The sequence below is a fragment of the Petaurus breviceps genome, unplaced genomic scaffold (genome assembly GCF_028583685.1).
Source record: "Petaurus breviceps papuanus isolate PSGF00001 unplaced genomic scaffold, PetGlider_PUasm1.0 90686, whole genome shotgun sequence".
Lineage (NCBI taxonomy): Eukaryota > Metazoa > Chordata > Mammalia > Diprotodontia > Petauridae > Petaurus > Petaurus breviceps.
In genome coordinates, this window is record NW_027187309.1 from 1829539 (window position 1) to 1850831 (window position 21293).

Consider the following 21293-nt stretch of genomic DNA (forward strand, 5'->3'; position numbering starts at 1 on the left):
TGTAATTTGATCCCTTTTTATTGGTAAGCTAAGAGATACTTAGCACTTAGTAATTAATCAAGCCTCCGTTAAAGAAAGAGAAGGTATGAACTCCTGTTGCTGATGTAACAGAAAGGGGTTGGTTGAAACAGGAAAGAGCTAATGCAGAGTGTGTGTATGTGTGTGTGTGTGTGTGTGTGTGTGTGTGTGTGTGTGTGTGTGTCCTGCTGGGTCACACAGATCTTCTTGGAGCCAAGTTCTGGAGGCTGAGGAAAGGCCCCCCAGGCTGGAGAGAATGATTTTTATTTGGAGAACCTGGATGAAGTGATTTTGATTCTGGGAACTAGCCAAAACTTCTGCTGAGTCTGAGGGCCAGCCAGAGCTGCCAAAATACTGAGGAAGCATGACTGTGATGCTGGTACTTTGCATGAACCTTCTTGTGGCTTTGTTAAGCCTTAACTTCCCAGGAACAGAGACTGTGAAGGATTTAAGGTGGACTAGACACTGTGAGCTTCAGCATGGAACAGGAAGTGTGTGGAGAGCTGGACAAGGACCTGGGAACTGTCTGCCTTTGAACCCAGGTGACAGATTGGTGAATCCAGGTAGCATTTGGGACCATGGAAGGGGATCTAGGGAATCTGAGAGACCACCCCAAATCAAGCTGATAGAAGACTTTACCTGAATACTGTGTAGTGACTGAGAAATTGTAATTTACTAGTGACCTAGGGTAGAGGGCTTGTGTATTTTCTGATGACTGAATAGTGAATAAGTGACTGATTGAGTTAACTTAGTGTGCCCCATGAGTGGAGAACTTTGATTATTATACTTTGTGTCCCTAAAGGAAGCAAACCTCCTTAAGGATGATGGAATGATTGAGATGATTGAATGATTGAGTTACTAAATGACTGTCCTTTGTTCAAACCTTGTGACCACTGTGGTGAAAACTATGTGGCCATTTTCTGTGATAAGTTGTTGTGAATGCCATATTTTGATTTTCTGTGATAAGTTGTAACATTGTGAATGCTGTACCTTGATTTTCTGTGAATGTTTTGCTCTGATTTGTTATTGAATAGAGTGTTCAATATACTATGTAATCAGAACCTGAAAAGCTGCTCATAATAGCATTCTTCTGGAAAGCTGCTCATGCTTTACATTTACAAAAGGATCAGAGCAGGAGAGGATTTTAGAGGTCCTCTAGTTTAATGTCTTTGCTTTTCACAGAGGTTAAATGACTTGCCCAAAGTCACAAAGGCAGTATGTGGCAGAGAAAGGATTCAACACTAGGTATTTTGAATCCAAATCTACATCTCTGTCCCCTGCCTATTACATCTACTTGAACAGGAGCTGAGAAAGAAGCTTGATTATACCTCAATTTTCTATCTTTGAGGCTTTGGATGAGATCATTAAGATCTCACAGCTATCAACAGGGTGTTCTAGGAGTTTTAGTTCTAGTCTATTTTTAACAGTTTTGTAAGTCACACATATACAATCAGACCACTATCATTTTCCTAAGTTAGTTCAGAGGAGACTAGGAAGATCCCAGCCCTGGTTCTATCACTTATGATTCCTCTTCCCACCCCCGTAGTTGCAGATGATTTTTGGGTTTGCTTGAGATGTAACTACTTCTTTGATTGTTATGTTTCAAGTTTAGGTAAGTATATTCTTTAATACAAGATGGGGGAGTGGCAAATCAAAGCATAATGATTATAATTATTGAGGAGGAGAAAAAGAGGAGGGGAAGGAGAAGGAGGAGGAAGAAGAAGAAGAGGATTTATATCCAAAGAATACAGAAGTCAAGAAGACTTAAGTTCTGAGCTCAGCTCTGGCACTTACTACCTGTGTCCCTTGTAGTATTCCTCATCTGTGAAATTAGGGAACTAGACTAGAAGATGACAGAGGTTCCTTCTAGTTCTATTGTTCTAGGAAGCCTTTTTCTGACCAGATAGAGTGAAAACTTTTATTGCCTTCAAATTTCCCTATACTACTAATTTCCTGGCCACAGAGTTATCTTGCAGGTACCATACTGTGTCTCTTGCCAACAGGAACCCCAAGGTGGTTGTCTTCAATGCTAACCTTTAAAATTACATATAACCCAGTTTCTCTTAGGAGTCATTTCTTACTTTGATATTCATAAATCTGCCCAAACACTTTTGAAATTAATAGTTTTATTTCAACCAGCATCACCTCTTGAGAACTAAGTTCCATAAAATTATTCAACTACTACTGTGTAAGTTAGAACTAATTTTTATTTATCCTAAACATTCTCTACTCAAAGTTCATAGGGTAGCTTCTGGTACTAGGGTCTCGTGATATAGGGAATATGGTATAGCAAAGTGAACTCAAAATAAGAAGATTTGGGTTTATGTCCTGGTTCTACCACTGAGTAAACCTGTTACCCCTGAAATTCAATGTCATCATCTGTAAAATAAGGAAGATGATAATTATATTACTTCTTTCCTAGATTTTTGGGATCAAATTAGATAACGTATGAAAGTTTTTGTATGTATAAAATGCTATGTCAACATAAGTTAATTATCATTGGAATTTGCTGGAAAAGAACATGTTTATTGTTTTCATGATATTATTTCATGTTTTGATGGTACTTCAATGGTACAAAAGCTTTTCAGCCTTATATGCCAAGAAAAATCACAGGATTTGGAAGCAAAGGATATGAATTCAGATCTCAGTTCTGGTACTTATCACTTGTATGATTTTCCACAAAATGTCGGATTTTAGGTTGGATTCATGTGGCAGCCCTACCTTCTCTGTCCTTATAATTATTAAATGGTTCATCTACATTCTCTAGTTCAGAAAGATACAGTAAAGTTTTCTCAAGGTGTGGTGAATAGAACCACATCCACTATTTAAAGATTTCATGTGAGGGCAAGGTCTTACTTCCAAGGCCCTAGTTGAAGGTTTTCTTGTGTTCTCTGTGTGGTGGTGGTGGTGGTGGTGGTGGTGGTCGTGGTGTGTGTGTGTGTGTGTGTGTGGCCAAAAAATCACACTGGCCCAAAGTCCTCGAGGTATATTGAGTCTCATATACCTTTCCTATATCAAATCTGTAGCTCAGAATCTTTCATTTTTTGGAGGGGGGAAGGCAAGGTAATTGGGGTTAAGTGATTTGCTCAAGGTTACACAACTTGTTAAGCATCAAGGGTCTGAGGCTGCATTTGAACTCAGGTCCTCCTGAGTTCAGGACTGGTGCTCTATTCACTGCACCACCTAGCTGCCCCAAATCTTTCTTTTTTATATGTAATTTGGAAGCTTTATCCTTGAAAGTTCTACCCTGCCATTATCTTTGTTATTGACTGATCAACTTGAAGAAATACTAAAATCAAAGAATAAAAATAGTAGAGAATCATCATTATTAACTGTAGTTTTACTGTCTGATGATTCTATCATTCAACCTTGTGAATAAACCCTCCAATAGTAAAGAATGCAACTCTTCCATTCCCTCTTATCCTTGGTGGACTTTTGTCCATGTCTCCCCACATACCTTCCACTTGGAGTCCCAGTGCTAGAAAATTTCATCTAATGATCATGACATTATAAAGATACCAATGATGTCCATGCAGTTTCGGTAATCCTTTGCCCTCAAAACACCTATATTTCTAGTCTTACTTCTCTTATGATGACATCTGTCATGCTACTTATGTTGCAGCCTACCCCTTCCCCCCATACACTTCTCCATAGCCCTCTGATTAACCCTTTAACTGTAATTCTTCATAGACAAAGATATTCCCTGACTCAGCATCAAAAGAATAAGGATAATTTCAATAACAATGGTAATTCACATTTAGAGTGCTTTACTGATCAAATATGGTATCTATAATTCAATTCCATAGTTATTCAGTGTATAATATTCATTGTGTCTACTATATCCAAGGAAGTTTGTTAAGTGCAAGGATTATAAACACAAATACAAAACCAGGCCCTGCCTTCAAGAGGATTCTGTTCTACTGGGAGAATACAACATGATCACAGTTGAATGTAATACAGGGTAGGTAGTAAAAGAGGCAAACAGACCTGAGTCCAAAAGCTTTCAAGTATTGGAGAAAGAAGAGAACACTAATAGCTGAAGTAAGGATGGTGAGAACCACAGCAAACAGCTTTGTATGTTCTTGTGTAAATGTTAGCTGATCTTATTAGTGTTGTTAGAAAGTGTTTTTTATACCTTGTCTCATATGACTTACTACAAACCCTTTGGAATAAGTGGAATAGATAATATTGTCTAATTTACAGATGAGAAAACTGACTTGTCTGTTAGTCATAGTTACTGAGTGGCAGAGGCAGGGTTTTGACCATACGCTATTTTTGTGATATATAATTCTTCCCACAAATTTGTGTGTGTGTGTCTGTGTCTCTGTGTAAGCTCCTTCGGGACTGATAGTGGGAGCAACCATAGGGATTGATTATGATATGTGCTTTTTACTACAACATTCAGCATGTTAATAAATGCTTAGTAAATTTTAAGAACAGTAACTTTTTGCATTTATCTCCATTTAATTGCAATTGGTACATTCAGGGATAACTTTAACTGTTTATTCATTTAATAAATATGTACTATGTAAAGCTACTAAGCTAGAAAAACATAGAAACTTGAAGTTGAATTATATATTCCACTCAGATACTACTGCTAAGTGATAGTCTGACCATATGCAGAATGGCAAATAGTTGAACTATTTAAATAATGGTCTAATTAAATAATATCCCATGATATATGGAAAAAGCAAATATTGTCACCCACTTAACAACTAATGGAGAAATAGACATAGGAGCATCAAAAGTGGAAATAAAACTAAAGCTCAGGAATCTTCACTCGGCCTTCTATTAGTCAACAGAATTTTCCTTTTGTTTCTTCTTTGTTTTTAAGTGACTCTAAGTCAGACAAGTCTACATGTACCAAAATGTAACTGTATGAAATAAAATATTTATCATATGTGATTAGCCACAGCCAGGCTACACAGCTTATTGTATGCTGGCAATCCAAAAGTAGGTCTCCCTGGCAACCACACAGCAATTGAACATGTTAAATGTTAAATTATAAACAAATGTTAAGAAACATTGTGCTATAGTAGAAAGAGCCACAAACTTGGAATCACAAAGATTTGGGTTCTAATCCCATATGGGACATTATTTCAAGTTCCTCATCTGTGATATGGAGATAACAGTTCTGTCCTGAGAGGTAGTAGTAGGCCATAAAGGATAGATCAACCTTAGTGTCAGAAAGATCTGAGTTCACATTTCTCCTCTTGTAAATACCTTCTAGATTTCCCTATACTATATAAATTATGAGCTGGATCAAAATATCTATATATACAGATTTGTACTAGCTACCTCTAACAGTGCTGTTTGGGAGGAAGGCATTTTGTAAACCTTAAAAATCTATGTATATGTGTTGTTATTTCATATGCCAGGATGCAATGAACCCATGAATTCAATACTACAATGGTCATATAGCTACCCTCTTAAGCATAAGTTCCAAGTGACCATCATATTCAATCTTTTCAGACTTCACTTTCTTCCCTTCATTAAAAAAAGACCAATTTCTTTACTTTAACTTTCTGGTGGTCATTTGTTCATCAGACCACATTTTGATTATTATTAATTACATTTTAGTTACATGTTATTAGCACATATTGTTCACACCCTGTATATGACTCCTATCATCTTAAAACATACTAAGAGATTTTGGCACTCGTTTTTTTTAAAAACTGTATAATGGGTTCCTATAATAATGTAATTCAAACAAATCCTCTTCTTGACTGTACTGAACCAAGTAATTTCATTTGCATGTGTTTAAAAGACAAAATTGTAGAGCTAAAATGGTTATGTAAAGTTTTGTGAAACACAGGAGCAAAATTATTATGCCCATGTGAGTGGAATTTTTTCTTTTTGTGTGATTTTATTGGGTCAAGTGCTTCACTGAATTAATTAAATGAATATATAATTAATTACAGTAAATGAACAAAAAAATTAGCTTTTTCATGTTCAGTTCTACATTCACATCTTTTATATTGAATTAGGTGGAAACGGCAACTGATTCGGATACAGAGAGCAGAGGCCTACGGGAATATCACTCTGTTGGAGTGCAAGTGGAAGATGAAAAACGGTAACGACCAAAACACAAAACAAAACTAAGTTATGTTTCTGAAACAAGAGATATTTGTTATGAACCTATTTGTAAGCCTCTAGATCACAGTAACCATCAATAATTTGTGCTGTTTTCATATTTATGCAACACAATTTATACCATTCAAGTATGACTTAACATTTGCCCTTGCCTAACTACTGTTTCTTCAAGAGGCGAGGAAATCATTCTTCCCAAGGTAATTTAACATTCTTGAAAGTCAAGGAACTGACAATTCTATATGCCAAAGTCCTCTAACTAAAGAGAAGGGATAAGCCAAGAGTCCATTGATACTGGAAATATTCATGCTTGATGTTGTTAAGTGAGAAGGAATTAAGGTTGAAGAGAAGCCCAAACCCAAATCACAATCTGAAGCAGCCTTTTGGGGGCTGTGATAAAAGTAAATAAAGATACAATCCAAAAATGCCAATTATGGTGATATATTTAGCATACTAGAGGAAAGTAAAAGATTAGCATATACTTTTAAAAAGAAAATATCAAGATAAATATTTTTATGTAAAATACGAAGAGAAAGAATAAATCTTGAAAATCAAAAAGTAATGGATAAATTAGTATCCATTTTTACTCATAGTGGATTATCCTGAGTCCACCCTTACCAGCTCTATAACCCAAACCAAGCAATTTAACCTTTTTTAGCTTCATTCTTCATCTGTAAAATGAAGAGATTAGACTAAATAATCCCTTAAACTAGTTTTTGTACTGAATTTTTATATGATTTATATAATCCCTATGCCTATTCCCACCTTGTCGGATTTATATTACAAAGCATAAAAATTAATATATTCCCAAATAATATATTCCCAAATTTACATGAGATCACTTAAACAAATGTCCACCTTTCACCACTAGAAAAATTGAGCATGTTGTATTCAATACTTGCAAGTGGCTCATTGTCAAGCCCTTTGCTTTTACATGGGCAAGCAAAGGCAAGCACAGTCTGCAAGTTAAGCAGATGCACCCATAGCTGTTAATCCTTTGTGGATCCAGTTGTGTGAATTTAGTGCTTCACTCTAGTACTAAACTGCAGGTGTACTAAACACACACAACACACATGTACTGAGTCCCTTTCCTACATGTACACTCAAGAGTCCTGCAGTCATGATCAATGATGTGTACTATATATTTGTCTAAGACTCAACTTCGATCCATTTCCCACAAGTCACTTCAGCATCTGCATGGGAAAACATCTTTCACTCAAAATAACTGCAATGAAAACATTTAAAATTATTTATGGGAATAGAGAGCTGGAATGGTTTTTTTTTACAAAAACTACTTAATTCTTTGAGCACCGTGCTGAAAAAAAGTCAATGGGCTGTAGGAGAAATATATTCTAAGAATGATGTTTGTTGCTGACAAAATATAATGTCAGCCAATCATATTTTAAGGCATCAGAGGTTATGTGGTAAAGTGGAAAGAGTGCTGGATATGAAGTCAAAGGACTTGGTTCTGAATTTTGGTTTTATGATTTGCTCCTAAGTGACATTAGGAAGATCACTTAATTTCTGAGGGCCTCAGTTTCCCTATCTATAAAATAAGGAGGTTGGTGTGCTATTGTTATTGTTCAGTCATATCCAAATCTTTGTGACCCTATGGACTACAGCACATCAATACTGTCCATAGGGTTTTCTTGGCAAAGACACTAGAATGATTTGCGATTTCCTTCTATAGTGGATTAAGGCAAACAAAGGTTAAGTGAATTGCCCAGGGTCACATGGTTAACAAGTGTCTGAGATCACATTTGAACTCAGGTCTTCCTGACTCCAGGCCCAGCACTCTATATACTGTTCCATCTACCTTCCCCAGAGGGAAGTGTAGATGACTTCAAAATTCCTTTCTAGTTCATCACTATTTTTGTATTTAAAATCCTTCACATTACTTCCATATAAAGGAAATTCAATAAACTTCACTTATTTCCAATTGACAGGTGGGTACCTGAAATAAAAGAACAAGCAGTAGTTTGATTCTAGTATTATTTTTCCTAGTATTATTTAGTAGGCTTTAAAATATATATGTATATATATATATATATATATATATATATATATATATATATATCCTAGTTAAAAAAGTGAAATTTAAGCATGCTTGGCAATTAGAGTACTAGAGGGACATGCTTTTCCCTCACAAATCAAACTGATGGGAAGAATCTAAGTAGAGCACATTCAATTGATAAAAACATAATTTTTACCCATTCATGGTTAAGTCTTTGGAGCATAGACATACTTACTCATTTTGTAATACTTAGGAACTAGTAGCTACACAAATTTATAATGACCAGGGAATAGGGCACAGTCATTTGGGTCAAACTTTCTTCCATTTCTCCTTTTTCTTTTCCAGGCATGGTCGGTTTAAACGTTCGAATAGTGTAACAGCTGCAGTTCAGGCTGACTTAGAACTGGAGGGCTTTCCTGGACACATTACTATGGAGGACAAGGGTCTTCAGTTTGGTTCATCATTTCAGCGACATTCAGAACCTAGCACTCCCACCCAATATGGTGCAGTAAGAACTGTACGGACACAAGGACTTTTCAGTTATCGTGAAGATTATAGGACCCCAGTTGACACCTCAAACCTTCCCCCACCTGACCCTTGGCTGGAGCCATCTATTGAGACAGTAGAAACTGGCAGGATGTCACCTTGTCGACGGGATGGAACATGGTTTATGAAGCTACTGCACACAGAGACAAAGAGGATGGAAGGATGGTGTAAAGAGATGGAACGAGAAGCAGAAGAAAATGACCTGTCTGAAGAAAGTAAGGCTATTTTTTTTTACATTTATATTCCTTTAAAGGAAACAAAAGAAAAAGATTACTTTAACATAGTCCTTAAAGCCTTTAGCTATCCATAAATAATAACCTTATACATTATCCTTCTTTCTCCTAAGAAGGAGGAGGAGACAAGTTAAAAGAAAGTCAACCTTTATTTGGTATCCATTTTTCTAAGGCAAATAAATGGAAGTGGCCAAGAAGGCGGTGTGGTACAGTTAACAGACTGCTAGATTTGTAGCTTGGAGACAAATAACCTAGATTTCAATCATGTACTGTTACTTACTACTCCTGTAGCCTATCTGGGACAAAGTCTCTTCATTTATAAAATGAAGGGGTTGGAGAAGGTGACCTCTGCAGCCTCTTGCAACTCTAAATCAATGAATTTATGAACCTATGGATTTTTTTTTGCTGGGATTATAAGATCAATTGATTTACCTGTTCTCTTAAATTTTAACAGCAAATGATTCAGGACATATTTTTTTTTAATTTATAGGGTGCAAGGTTAGTAAGAAGCCTATGATTATCTGCACAAAGCCAAAACAAACAAATGAAAAGCAAAAAATTCAATCAATCAACCATACAATCAACAATAGATAGGCAGTTTGGCTAGTTTTTTGATGGAATACATGATACACATGATTAGCTTGACCAAATATTTTGACATCATGTCAACATAGCCTAAATTCTCTAAACACCTTCAGAATTTTTATAGGCTTAAATTAGGTTAGAGTTTCATCATGGAGAAAATCATATTGACATTTATTTTGACCACCTGTTTTCAAGAAAAAGTTTACTCTACCATTACTTTTCAAAATTTATCCTTTATCAATTATCATTTGTCAGTTTTAAACAATAATACTTCCCTGTACATAGGTTAGATTTATTATGTAATATTTAAAGTTAACATCTGTCCCTACTAAAATAAAATGGATCATAGCTAAGTGGTCCAGTGCATAGGATCTGGAGTCAGGAAGACCTGAATCCAAATCTATCTTCAGATAGGCAATCCTTACAAATCATTTAACTGATACTGCCTCAGTTCCCTCATCTGTAAAAAGAGAATAATCATGGCATCTACCTTATAGGGCTTTTGTGAATATAAAAAGAAATAACATTTGTAAAGCATTTTGTAAACATCAAAGCACTATATAAATGCTATCTAATATATTCTACTCATTTGTGCATTTGAAAATCAACACTTATTTTTATTTCATTAATTCTTTTTCTTACCCCAAAGCATACCAAAAGATTATGTGTCCCCCCATCAACAGATCTATATCTATATATTCTAGATTCTGAGTGTCTGAAGTCTAATCTACTTAAGAACATGTTAGTATCACATTTTCTAAGTATCTGTGATTATATGCAATTTTTGCAACCTAGAAATGGAGGAGTTAAAATGAAGTCTTATATAATAGCCCTGCATTTTTACCTTCTTGCATACAGAGTACAATGGCGTTGGGAACCAAGAGAGGAGAGAAAGTGTTTTAACTCCTTTATTATTATACATATTTTTGCTACAACATCTATTCCATATTCCTTTCCCAAGATTTTTATTCTTAAGATAAAAGGAGAGGAAAATATTGGACCTAAAGCCATTTATATTCTGTCTTTACATATTCATCTCTTGGTCATCCAACTCCACTAATTTTTTCTGTGAGTAGACAGCAGATGCTTAGTATTGGGAACTGTTGTTGCCATGGTAAAGCATTTGAAACTCATTTGGATGATATGCACATACATTTTTATAAGGGTCTAATGAATCTTAAGGTAACATTTGTTTTCTAAATAGCATACATTTACATGTATCATCTAGTTGAGGTGAATTTAAAAAAGGGATTTCCTGTCTTTTGGGTAAGACAATGTTTTATCATGCACTTACACACCATTTTCCAAATTTTTTCATATACATATAAACTTCTTATGATTATTTTTATTATTCTGTGGATTCCATAACCTCCACTATAAAAATAAAGCAACACTGATACACTAAATCTTCTAGGTTGGTAGAAAATGGGGATTTAAGTTGTCAGCTTCAGTCATGTCTGTGAACTCTTCCTGGTGTTTTGTTACATAGTCTTTTAGAAACAAATCAAAGATCAGGGAATTTATAAGCCATGATCCATTTTTCCCTTATTGTTTCTTAGGTAAGAGTGTCTGGAGATAACCTTAGAAATGAGAGAAGGTTAAACTAATTTACAGACAGACCTATGACAATTAAGTTTCTCTGTCTTGCAACACTGATGCTTTTAGGCACACAATTTTAAATCTATCCCTTTATTTAGGTAACATAGAAATCATATATATTATATAAAATGTTTAGTTTATATTTCTTTTTTTTTGAAAACAATTAGTATATTTTGCTGCTAACAGATGCTTTGTACATAACAAGGGGTTTTATCTTTATTATTATTCCAATTGTCCGTTTTTGGCATTTTTTAAAAATCAGGGATTTTATAGGTACTGATTTTTCTAATCTTAAAATCTAATATATTTATCAATATGTCTTCTACCACTTAATATTAGATACAATGTAAAATTTCCATCACCCTGAAATTAACTAACAAGAATATTCAATTAACCAGATTTGGTTACCCTCTTCTTTTAGGGAAAATGCATAAATTAGAAGAAAATAAGGATATGATAAAAATCTAAATTTTAAATAATTATTTTGAGCACACACCCTGGGGTTAGTACTGATAATACTTACTATTCTACTTCTTAAGAAGTTAACTATGGCAACATAGTTTGATGATGAGTGCCTCATATTTGAAGTTATGGTCTCTGACTTCAAATTCCAACTTTGCTACTACCTAATTTAATATGACCTTGGACAGGTCACTGAACCAATTTGAACCTTAGTTTCTGTATGTGTAAGAGGAGAGGGTTGTGTTAGATCATCTTCAAAGTCATCTCCAGCTCTAAGAATATAATGTCTCCCTCCCATCTTGTGTGTGTATGTATGTGTACACTACCCTTTCACTGGTATAGGGAGATCCCATGTGTGTATACATACATGTATATTGTTTTATGTATTTAAATAATAGCAAAACTCTGTGTGTGTATTAGCAAAGATTTTTAGATAAGTGATATGCAATGTTGAGAGAAAAACACACAATTCAAAATGGGACTTACTCTCCTGTGCTTTAGTTTTTTTCATGGTTGACAAAAAATATATTCCATATGCCCTGTCCTTTTTAAACAAACATATGTTTTATATATATATGGAAAGAGGGGGGAAGAAGGGGAAAAGAAAGAGGGAAAAAGAAGCAGACCTTCCCTGGGTGGTTTTGTTCATTTGTTAATTTGCTTTCTTGAGAAGCATTAATTCCTTTATTGGAGTTGTTTTTGTTTTTGTTTTTTATCCCATTTCCATCTGGTACTAGCTACTAAGTTGACCAAAGAAAATTGTGTGTGTCATGGACAAACTAACATATTTGAAAATATATACCACTGAGAGGAAGTTACAAGGAGACAGATTTTTCTACAACATAATGTTCTACCAATGCCAGCTATCTAACAATGGCTATATAAGATGTCTCAATTATGTCTAATTACTGGATATGAAACTCTGTGCTGGAACGAATAGAGGCATTCATTCTTACTAGTAGTGTCAAATAACCAGAACATAGGAAAATCCTAGGATTTTTTTTTTATTAAAAAGACTAGATTTAAATCATACAAACTGTATGATATATACCAAAATCATCATAATTTCATATTTTTTATTTACATATTTTTATTTTTGTATTTACATAAATTTATTTAAATTCATTAAAAATCACTTAAGAAGAATCAAATCCCCTCTTGTTACTTTGGTTCCTTAATATAATCAATAGTTTTCAACTTAGAGATTAAATATTTAGCCTTCAAAACCTATGTAAACCAAATGGGACACTTCATAGTAATTATAATAGACTTGAAATTATGTCTAAATATGACCAAATCTGTCAAAACAGATTTTTGTCCCACAAGCAGGTGTGCAAAGGAAATTAGTATACTGTTAATCAGATCCAGATACCTGAAACTACTTAATGATTATTTTCAAATAAAGGAAACCTTTAACCAAAATCAAGTATGGAGCTATCGACTTAGAAACTTTTCAAGACAAAAAAGTAAACTAAAGTTATAGCTACAGGGAGCATGAATTAGATTCAACAATGGATCTAGCATCAGAAGAACTGGATGTGAATCCTGGATTTGCTGCATACTAGCTATGTGACCTTGAGCAAATCACCTAAACTCTGTGGGACAGAGCTTCCTCATTTGTAAAATATGGTTCTGGTCTAGACAATATTATACACCCTGTGCATCTCAAGAGTCTGGGAAACTATAAATTAAATTTCTTATTAAATAAGAACTAAAATACTCAAAACAGATCTGTGATTTTGATATGGTAGTTCCCTCCAACAATGAAACTCAGAACATATCCATGACTTCCCATCCTATGAAAACCTTGTCTATATCTCCCTATTACAGAGTTTATCAATGTGCTAGAGGCCTTCCTAATTTTTTCTTGACCTTGTAAGAATCTTTTCAAACTTCCTTTTTCTGCTGGGCATGTTGACACATACCTGCAATAATGTTTCTGAGGAGGCTGAGGCTGGTAGATCACTTGAGCTCAGAAGTTCTGTGTTATAATAAGGCTGAAGCTGTCAGGTATCTCCACTAAGTCTAGCACCAATACAGTAAGCCCATAGAAAAGTGGGACCAATGCAGTTCAGAAATGGAGCAAACCCAAGTTTCTGTGCTGATCCATAATGGAATCAGGCCATGAGAGGAAACTGTACTTACACCCTGGTAAAATATAGAGCAATCAGTCTAAAAAAATTTGGGTAGGGATGGCTAGGTGGTGCAGTGAATAGAGCACTGACGGCTAGGTGGTGCAGTGAATAGAGCACTGGCCCTAGAGTCAGGAGGACCTGAGTTCAAATCTAGCCTCAGACTTATAACACAAAAACTAGCCGTGTGACCTTGGGCAAGTCACTTAACCCCAACTGCCCTACAAAAAGCAAAAAAAAATGGGTAAATTTTCCTTTTCATAAACAATTTCCTTCCAAGCAGAAACCTAATTTCACATGTGCACATACACACACACATACACAGTAGATAGGTATATAATAACAGGGAGATAGGTCTCCACAAAAACCTCCACCTTCATTTTTGCCTAGGACTAACCCTGTCCACAGCAAGAAATTAAGAAACTGAGAAACAAAGACCAAAGTCAGTATTCACAGCAAAATGGAGAGAGGAGAGAAAGAGAGAAGGAGAGAGAGAAAGAGAAAAAGGAAGGAAGGAAGGAAGGAAGGAAGGAAGGAAGGAAGGAAGGAAGGAAGGAAAGACAGAAGTTGAAGTATTCCTCAGAAAACTGAGCAACAACTCCCTCGTTGACCAGGCTACTTGCTGATAGTAAGATGGGAGCCTAAAAGAATTATGTTCACTTTTTCAGGCCACCATATGATACTGAAGAAAGTTTAGTATGCTGAAGAAAGTTCCATATAATAAAGTGATGGTGAAAAAAGTCCATAATAAGAGATCAATCCCAAAGAATTCCTTCCCCAAAAAAGAGATAGCTATTCAAGAGCAATTCAAACAGTATGTTCTATATAATTCAGTTAGAAATCTTGAGAAAAACACAGATATTTCTGTGAAATTTCACAGCAAATCCAGGTCAAACTGGAACTTGCTGAAATGGTGGGAGAAGTTGTGGTAGCTGGACAGGTCAATCAGATGGCTTTGTAAATCAACAGTAAGAGTTAAATTTGTTCTTTAGATTTTATATTCTGATTAGCATCAGTCCTTGTCTTCACTTCTTGAAAGGATAGTTGTCTAAAATGAGGCAAAATTAGGACTGTACAGTAGAAAGGAATAAATTGAATTTTTGCTTACACTTCCTTGCAATTACAGGAAGCTATTTCCAATGCAGGTATCAGTCAAGGTCATTATCATTCAAGGAATAGCAAAAGCCTTTTGATATTAACAACCACATCAGCAGAGATGCTCTTTAACATTTATTATCTTCAAAGCAATATTCAATCTATACTATTCATAATTACTCTCTAGTCCATGAAAATGATATCAAGATATTGCCCACCTATTAATGCAGTGCAAAAAATTATAAATTGAAGTACTTTATATTAATACTTTAGTTGAATTCCATTTAAGAGGAATATGAATAGTGGGGATTAAAATTTCCAATTCTGTGAAACTGACTTCTTTAATTATAGTTTAATGCAGTATGCATTCTAGAAAAGGAAAATGTATTCATTAATTACAACAGTATTTCTTTCCTGCTAAGTTGATTAGAACAAACCTTTCCTTAGACTTGTTCATAAATCATGCATGGTATTTGGGATTTACAAATAGGTGTGCTCTATGAAGGAATCAAAAGGTAATCGTTACTCTGGTGAGACAATCATCATAGTACTGTTTCTTAGGTAGCATAATTTGAGAGACAACATGGTATAGTAAAAAGAGCCCTGGATTTGAACAAGATAACCTGGATCTCACCTTCAATATTTACTGCCTGTGTGACATTACAGAAGTTACTTGGAATAATTTTATCATAGAATTTCTTAACTGCAAGGGATACCAGAGACTATTTAGTAATAAACCCAATTTCCAAATATATGTTGTTGTTGTTATATTCCCATTAAATTGGTAATCCAACTAATTCCTACATGAGCAACAAGTGATTATAATATATTGTCTTCATAGGACCTCAAACATCTTATAATACTATTTATAGACTCACGAATATCTCAATCATCTGAGTAAGGATTCATGCTAACTAATATTTAGTGGCTCTCTCCTCTCTGGATTTTCACAGTACTACTTTCTGTTGGAGTTCCTCTGATCTGTCTAATCATACCTTCTCAGTTTCTTTTTCTGGGTTATCAGCCATATAACACCCCCCCCAAAAAAATACAGTGAGTGTACCTCAAGATTCTGTCCTGGACCTTTTTCACAACTCTGATATTATCCTCAACTCCTCATTCTCATTTCATATACCCATCAGTTACCAGACTTGCTGTTTCTACCTCCATCTCATCTCTTATCTACGGCCCTTTGTCTGTACCCAAATAGCCATTAACATCATTAAGCCTCTCACCCCCATTATAGGATCATAGGATCACAGGTCCAGACCTTGAAGGGATATCAAAGGCTAGTCCAAACCTTAACCTTGCATCACTTCCACCATTTGCCAACTTCACTCCTGCACAGATGCTGCTGAATGAAGATGGAGAAAAACCATGTAATCACTCTGAATGGTCCACCACAGATTTATGTTACACAACTTCAACAGGTCCCTAATTGCTGCTAGGCAATCCTACTATACCTATTTTATCACCTCACAACCCCACTCTCCACAGTAGCTCTTCTAAACCTTTTTATCCCTCCCCAGACCTTCCATAGCTTGCCCTACCCCTACCCTCTTCCCTGAGAACCTTGCCTCATATTTTATAGGGAAAAAAAAATTTGAAACTCTTGCTGAGTTCCTTCTTCTCCACTCTTACTTTTCTCTAAAGATTAAGATGCCTTCTGCCATTACCTCCTCCTTCACTCCTGTTTCATGTTGTGAAGTTGCCTTACTCCTTACCAAGGCTAAACCCTCTACTTTTTCAAGTAATTCCTTTCTATCCCATCTCTTTCATCATCTCCTCCATCATCCCCACTCTTTCACTTATATTCAATCTCTCCCTGTCTACTGCCAATAAATATGCTCATGTCTCCTCCATTCTGAGAAAAAAAAAATCCTCACTTGATCCCTGATAACAACCATCCTATATCCTTTCTTCTCTTTATAGCTAAACTCAAAAAGGCCATCTATAATAGATGTCCCCCACTTTTTCTCCTCCCACTCTCTTCCTAAGCCCTTCTTTATCTGGCTTCCAAACTTATCATTCCACTGAAACTGTTCTCTCCAGTTATTAATGATCTCTTAGTTGCCAAATACAAAGGCCTTTTCTTTATCCTTATTCTCCTTGACTTCTCTTTATCTTTTGATGCTATTAATCACTGTCTCCTCCCAGATACTCTCTTCTATAAATGTTAACTTATATCATTATTACTATTATTTTACATCAAGCAAGTCTTCCTATATAAATATATGTGTATGTATACATATACATACACACACATATACATTTATATTCCTATCAACCATCCTCATACTGAGAAAAGTCTCATGAGTTACAATTATTGTTTTTCCATGTAGGAATGTAAATAGTTCAATTTTATGTTCCTTATGATTTCTTTACCCTGTTTACCTTTTCATGCTTCTCTTGCTTCTTGCATTGGAATATCAAATTTTCCATTCAATTCTGTTTTTTTTTTCATCAAGAATGCTTGAAAGTCCTCTATTTCATTGAATGACTATATTTTCCGCTGAAACATGATACTCAATTTTGCTGGGTAGCTGATTCTTGGTTTTAAGCCTAGCTCCGTTGACCTCCAGAATATCATATTCTAAGCCCTTTGATCCCTTAATGTAGAAGCTGCTAGATCTTGTGTTATCCTGATTGTGTTTCCACAATATTCAAATTGTCTCTTCCTGACTGTTTGTAATATTTTCTCCTTGACCTGAGAAGTCTGGAATTTGGCTATAATATTCCTAGGAGTTTTCTTTTGGGGATCTTTTTTCAATATGTGATTGGTGAATTCTTTCAATTTCTATTTTGCCATTTGGTTCTAAAATATCAGGGCAATTTTCCTTGAGAATTTCTTGAAGGATTATTTCTAGGCTCTTTTTCTGATCATGGCTTTCAGGTAGTCCAATAAGTTTTAAATTATCCCTCCTGGATCTATTTCCCAGATCAGTGGTTTTTCCAACGAGATATTTCACATTGCCTTCTATTTTTTTCATTTGTTTGGATTTGTTTTATAGTATCTTGATTTCTCATAAAGTCATTAGCTTCTATTTGCTCCAATCTAATTCTGAAGGCATTATTCTCTTCAGTGATTTTTTGAAATTCCTTTTCCATCTGGCAAATTTGGATTTTTCTTAGAAACTTTTGATGCAGGAGTTCTGACTTTGCTGTCTTCCACCTGTTCCATGCTTTGATCCTTTTTGCACCCAAAAAGAAATCTAAGGTTTGACTGCTGTGCTTGCTTTGATTCCTCTGCTTGCTCATGTTGCCAGTCAATTACTTGACTTTTGAGCTCTTTGTCACAGTAGAACTCTGTTTCTAGAGAGGAGATCTTTGTCCCAAATTGCTGGGGGTTTTGCAGCTTCTGGAGCTATTAGGAAAGCTCCCTCTCTGCAGTCCCCACAAGCTCTGGCCCACTGGCCACACACCCCAGGACTACCCCTCAAGACAACGATCCAGATCCAAGCAGGTTAAAGCAAGAGCAATTACCCTCTGAATGGTTATTTGGTCCCCCTACAATCTGTAGGCCAGGAATTGTGGAGACAGCCACGCTGGGCAGCAGCTGCAGCCCCCACAACTGTGCCACCTCTTACCCTGGGGGGCAGGAGCTGGAGCATGCCCTTCCTTTCCAACAGAGTTCTCAAATGACCTTTTACTTGCTCTTTGGCATTTATGGGTTGAGGAGTCTGGAAACCACCACAGCCACTGGTGATTCACTCTCCTGAAGTCTGATCTGGCCGTCCACTGTTCGGGACTGCCCTGAGGCCAAAACCACACAGCTCACACTGAATTGTGCTCTGCTCCCAGCATGCTGAGATGGACCCTTCCTATAGGCCTGCTGGGATGCCTTCAGTGGGAGATTTGTTTCTCTCTGTCACTTTGTGGGTTCTGTAGCTCTAAAATTTGTTTAGAATAATATTTTATAGGTAGTTGAGGTGGTTGTTGGAGGTCATGGAATTTCCTGCTTCTATGCCACCATCTTGGCTCTGCCCTAATTTAGAATTTTGAAGACTAAAAAGAATTAACTTAATTCTATTCTTTCCTAATATTATGTGAATGAAGGTAATTTTCCCCATTTCCACAAAGGAAAATAAAGGTGAAGGGAGGTGGGGGGGCATGTTGAATACAGTATGACAGCTTTTGGTTAAATATGAGAAATATGAATCTGATACTACTCATAGATGTAGTATCATTTCTTTCTGTCTCTACATCTAAGAAAGCCAACCCTTCTCTTCCTTAGATTATTACATTATAGTTCTACATAAACATAAGGGTATAATCTGCATGATCTGCTATGATTCTATCAAGAATTCTAGATTTTATTATGTTGTAAAAGATTTTTTAAAAGCAAATATGAGCCCAGTTTTCCACTTATAAGCATAAATCACAGCCTCCAGGAGTTTAAGGTAAGCCTAGTCATTTAGCCATCCCATCATCCAAGGGAAAAACTCTCTACAAAAATCACTTCTACAAAAACCACTACTAAATTAACATCACACCTCTGCACAAATTCTTCTTGTAGTAGAAAGATCTTATAATTTTGCTAGAAGGCCTGGTACACTGGCAAGACCGAGGTATTTAGAATCAGAGGCACTGAGTTCTAATTATGCTTCTGCTATTTGTTATGTATGTAACCTTGGACAAATGATTAAATATCTCAGTACCTCAGTTTCCTCACCTGTAAAGTGAAAGTGCTCGACTATATAACTTCTGATGTTCCTTCTAGTTCGTTCAGATTTATGAGCAACTCAAAATGTTAGAAAACTCTTATATCAAAACAAATTTCTCTTCTAGTAATTTCCTCCTTTGCCCTAGTTTTGTTGCTCTCTGGAACTTCTCTAAATAAATCTAATATTTCTCTCACAAAATAGCCCTTCTAAGCCCTTGGCTCTCAGGTGCCTCCTGATTTTCCCTTGTTCAAGCTAAACATCTCTAGATCCTTTGATCATTTCTCCTCATGTGCAGAGAGATAATCCTTCCCATAGGTTTAGATGAACATTTCCCAACCTTTTTGTGTGCTTACTGCAAACAAAAGCTTGATGCACATAAAGTCATATTGAATTTAGAACACTTAAAAAGGACTTGGAAAACAGCATGGTATATAAGAAAGGATATTAGATTTGGAGTCCCAGGACCTGGGTTCCAATCCTAGTTAAGTTACTATGAGACCTTGGGCAAGATTAGACCTTTGAAAAGAGGGTACTCGAGTCTTTTAATACAAAGGAAGAGAGAAAATAAAGCAAGAGAGAATTATTTGTCACAAGGTTCATATTATAAACTATAGGCATTGGAGGAAATCATCTGAGTGTTTTTCATCTTATTAAACTACACAAGTAAGGTATTTTGGTCTTATGAATGTATAAGGATAGTATTCTGGAAGACTACTGCCTTGGCAGGTATCTGAACTGAGTAAAATTATCAGATAGAAAACAAAGAGAAATGGTTGATAGGGTTGGAGGGTCAGAGGAAATGAGGCAGAGTTGTGTGTTTGCTGAAATTAATACAATTAACCTAGAATGAGAAGAGAAGTGCAAGACTGTATAGACAGAAAAATTGGGTAACAACCCTTCCCACACATGTATGCCCTGTGTATCTATGCCTCCCTGGTCTCACATAAGAAGACAGCAGATGCAGGGTCTAGTGCCATTTCTGCCACTGACTTTCTTTGTGACCTTAAGCAAGTTACTTCTCTTCTCTCTGAGCCTCAGTTTCATCTTTGGTAAAACTAAGGGTTTGGACTGATGATTACTAAGATCCCTTCAAGTCTTAGAGGTGTATTATTATATGATTCCAGCACTAAGAGTCTGAGAGCCTGGGGAGGGGTGCAGAGCTGATTACCAGGGGGTTGACCATTCATTGGCCTTAGGATGCACATCATCTCTGCTCTGCAAATCAGATGAAAGTTGGAATCATCCCTCAGACAAGATAAAAGAACTTAGTGGGTAGCCTAAAAGAGGGGAGAGGTGTTTGAAAATGGAAAAGACAAAGAGTAAATACCATGTATACGGGATCTTGAAAAAGATGTCATTTGCCATTGAGGTCACATGGTTACTCAATAAACTAGGATGAGATGCTAGCATAGGACACTAAGTTCAAAGCTGAATCACACTGAAGAACAGAATTATTCTTAACAACCAGTTAATACATCTGCTTTAGGAAAATGGACCAGGAAAGAAATATTTCAAAGATGAGAATAGACCAAGAATCTGGTGCTATAGAGATCTCTAGGAAGAAGATGAAGGAGATGTCTGCAAAGTCAATGCAAGGTAACCAAAAGATCAGAAATCTTGGGGGTCACTTTCTTGTAAAATCACTTTCAAGAAAAGTTATCAATCAAGAAAGGTAATCACTTTCTTGACCTAGGGTAGACCAGTGCAGTAGACGGGAAGGTCAGGGTAGCTGCGTGGAGTATAATTTGTCCCAGAGTCAGAGGAGAGGATCTGAAAAGCAACACCCAGGAAATCACAATAGTTTTAGCAGAAGCCGAGGATCCCACCATACCTGGAAATAATGCCAATCTCGCTC

At 36.0% G+C, this 21293-nt stretch overlaps 1 protein-coding gene and 1 long non-coding RNA gene across 4 annotated transcripts in view; one reads left to right on the top strand and one right to left on the bottom strand.

Annotated features, from left to right (window-relative positions):
• DLGAP2 (DLG associated protein 2) overlaps positions 1-21293 on the top strand; it is a 1288940-nt gene that overhangs the window by 1249142 nt on the left and 18505 nt on the right. For all 3 annotated transcript variants that reach the window (XM_069065393.1, XM_069065392.1, XM_069065394.1), the window contains 2 exons: positions 6006-6091; positions 8468-8883. In XM_069065393.1, the coding sequence (XP_068921494.1) occupies positions 6006-6091; positions 8468-8883 (502 nt within the window). The remainder of the gene's footprint in view (positions 1-6005; positions 6092-8467; positions 8884-21293) is intronic.
• LOC138144100 (uncharacterized) overlaps positions 1-21293 on the bottom strand; it is an 80341-nt gene that overhangs the window by 40502 nt on the left and 18546 nt on the right. The window lies entirely within an intron of this gene.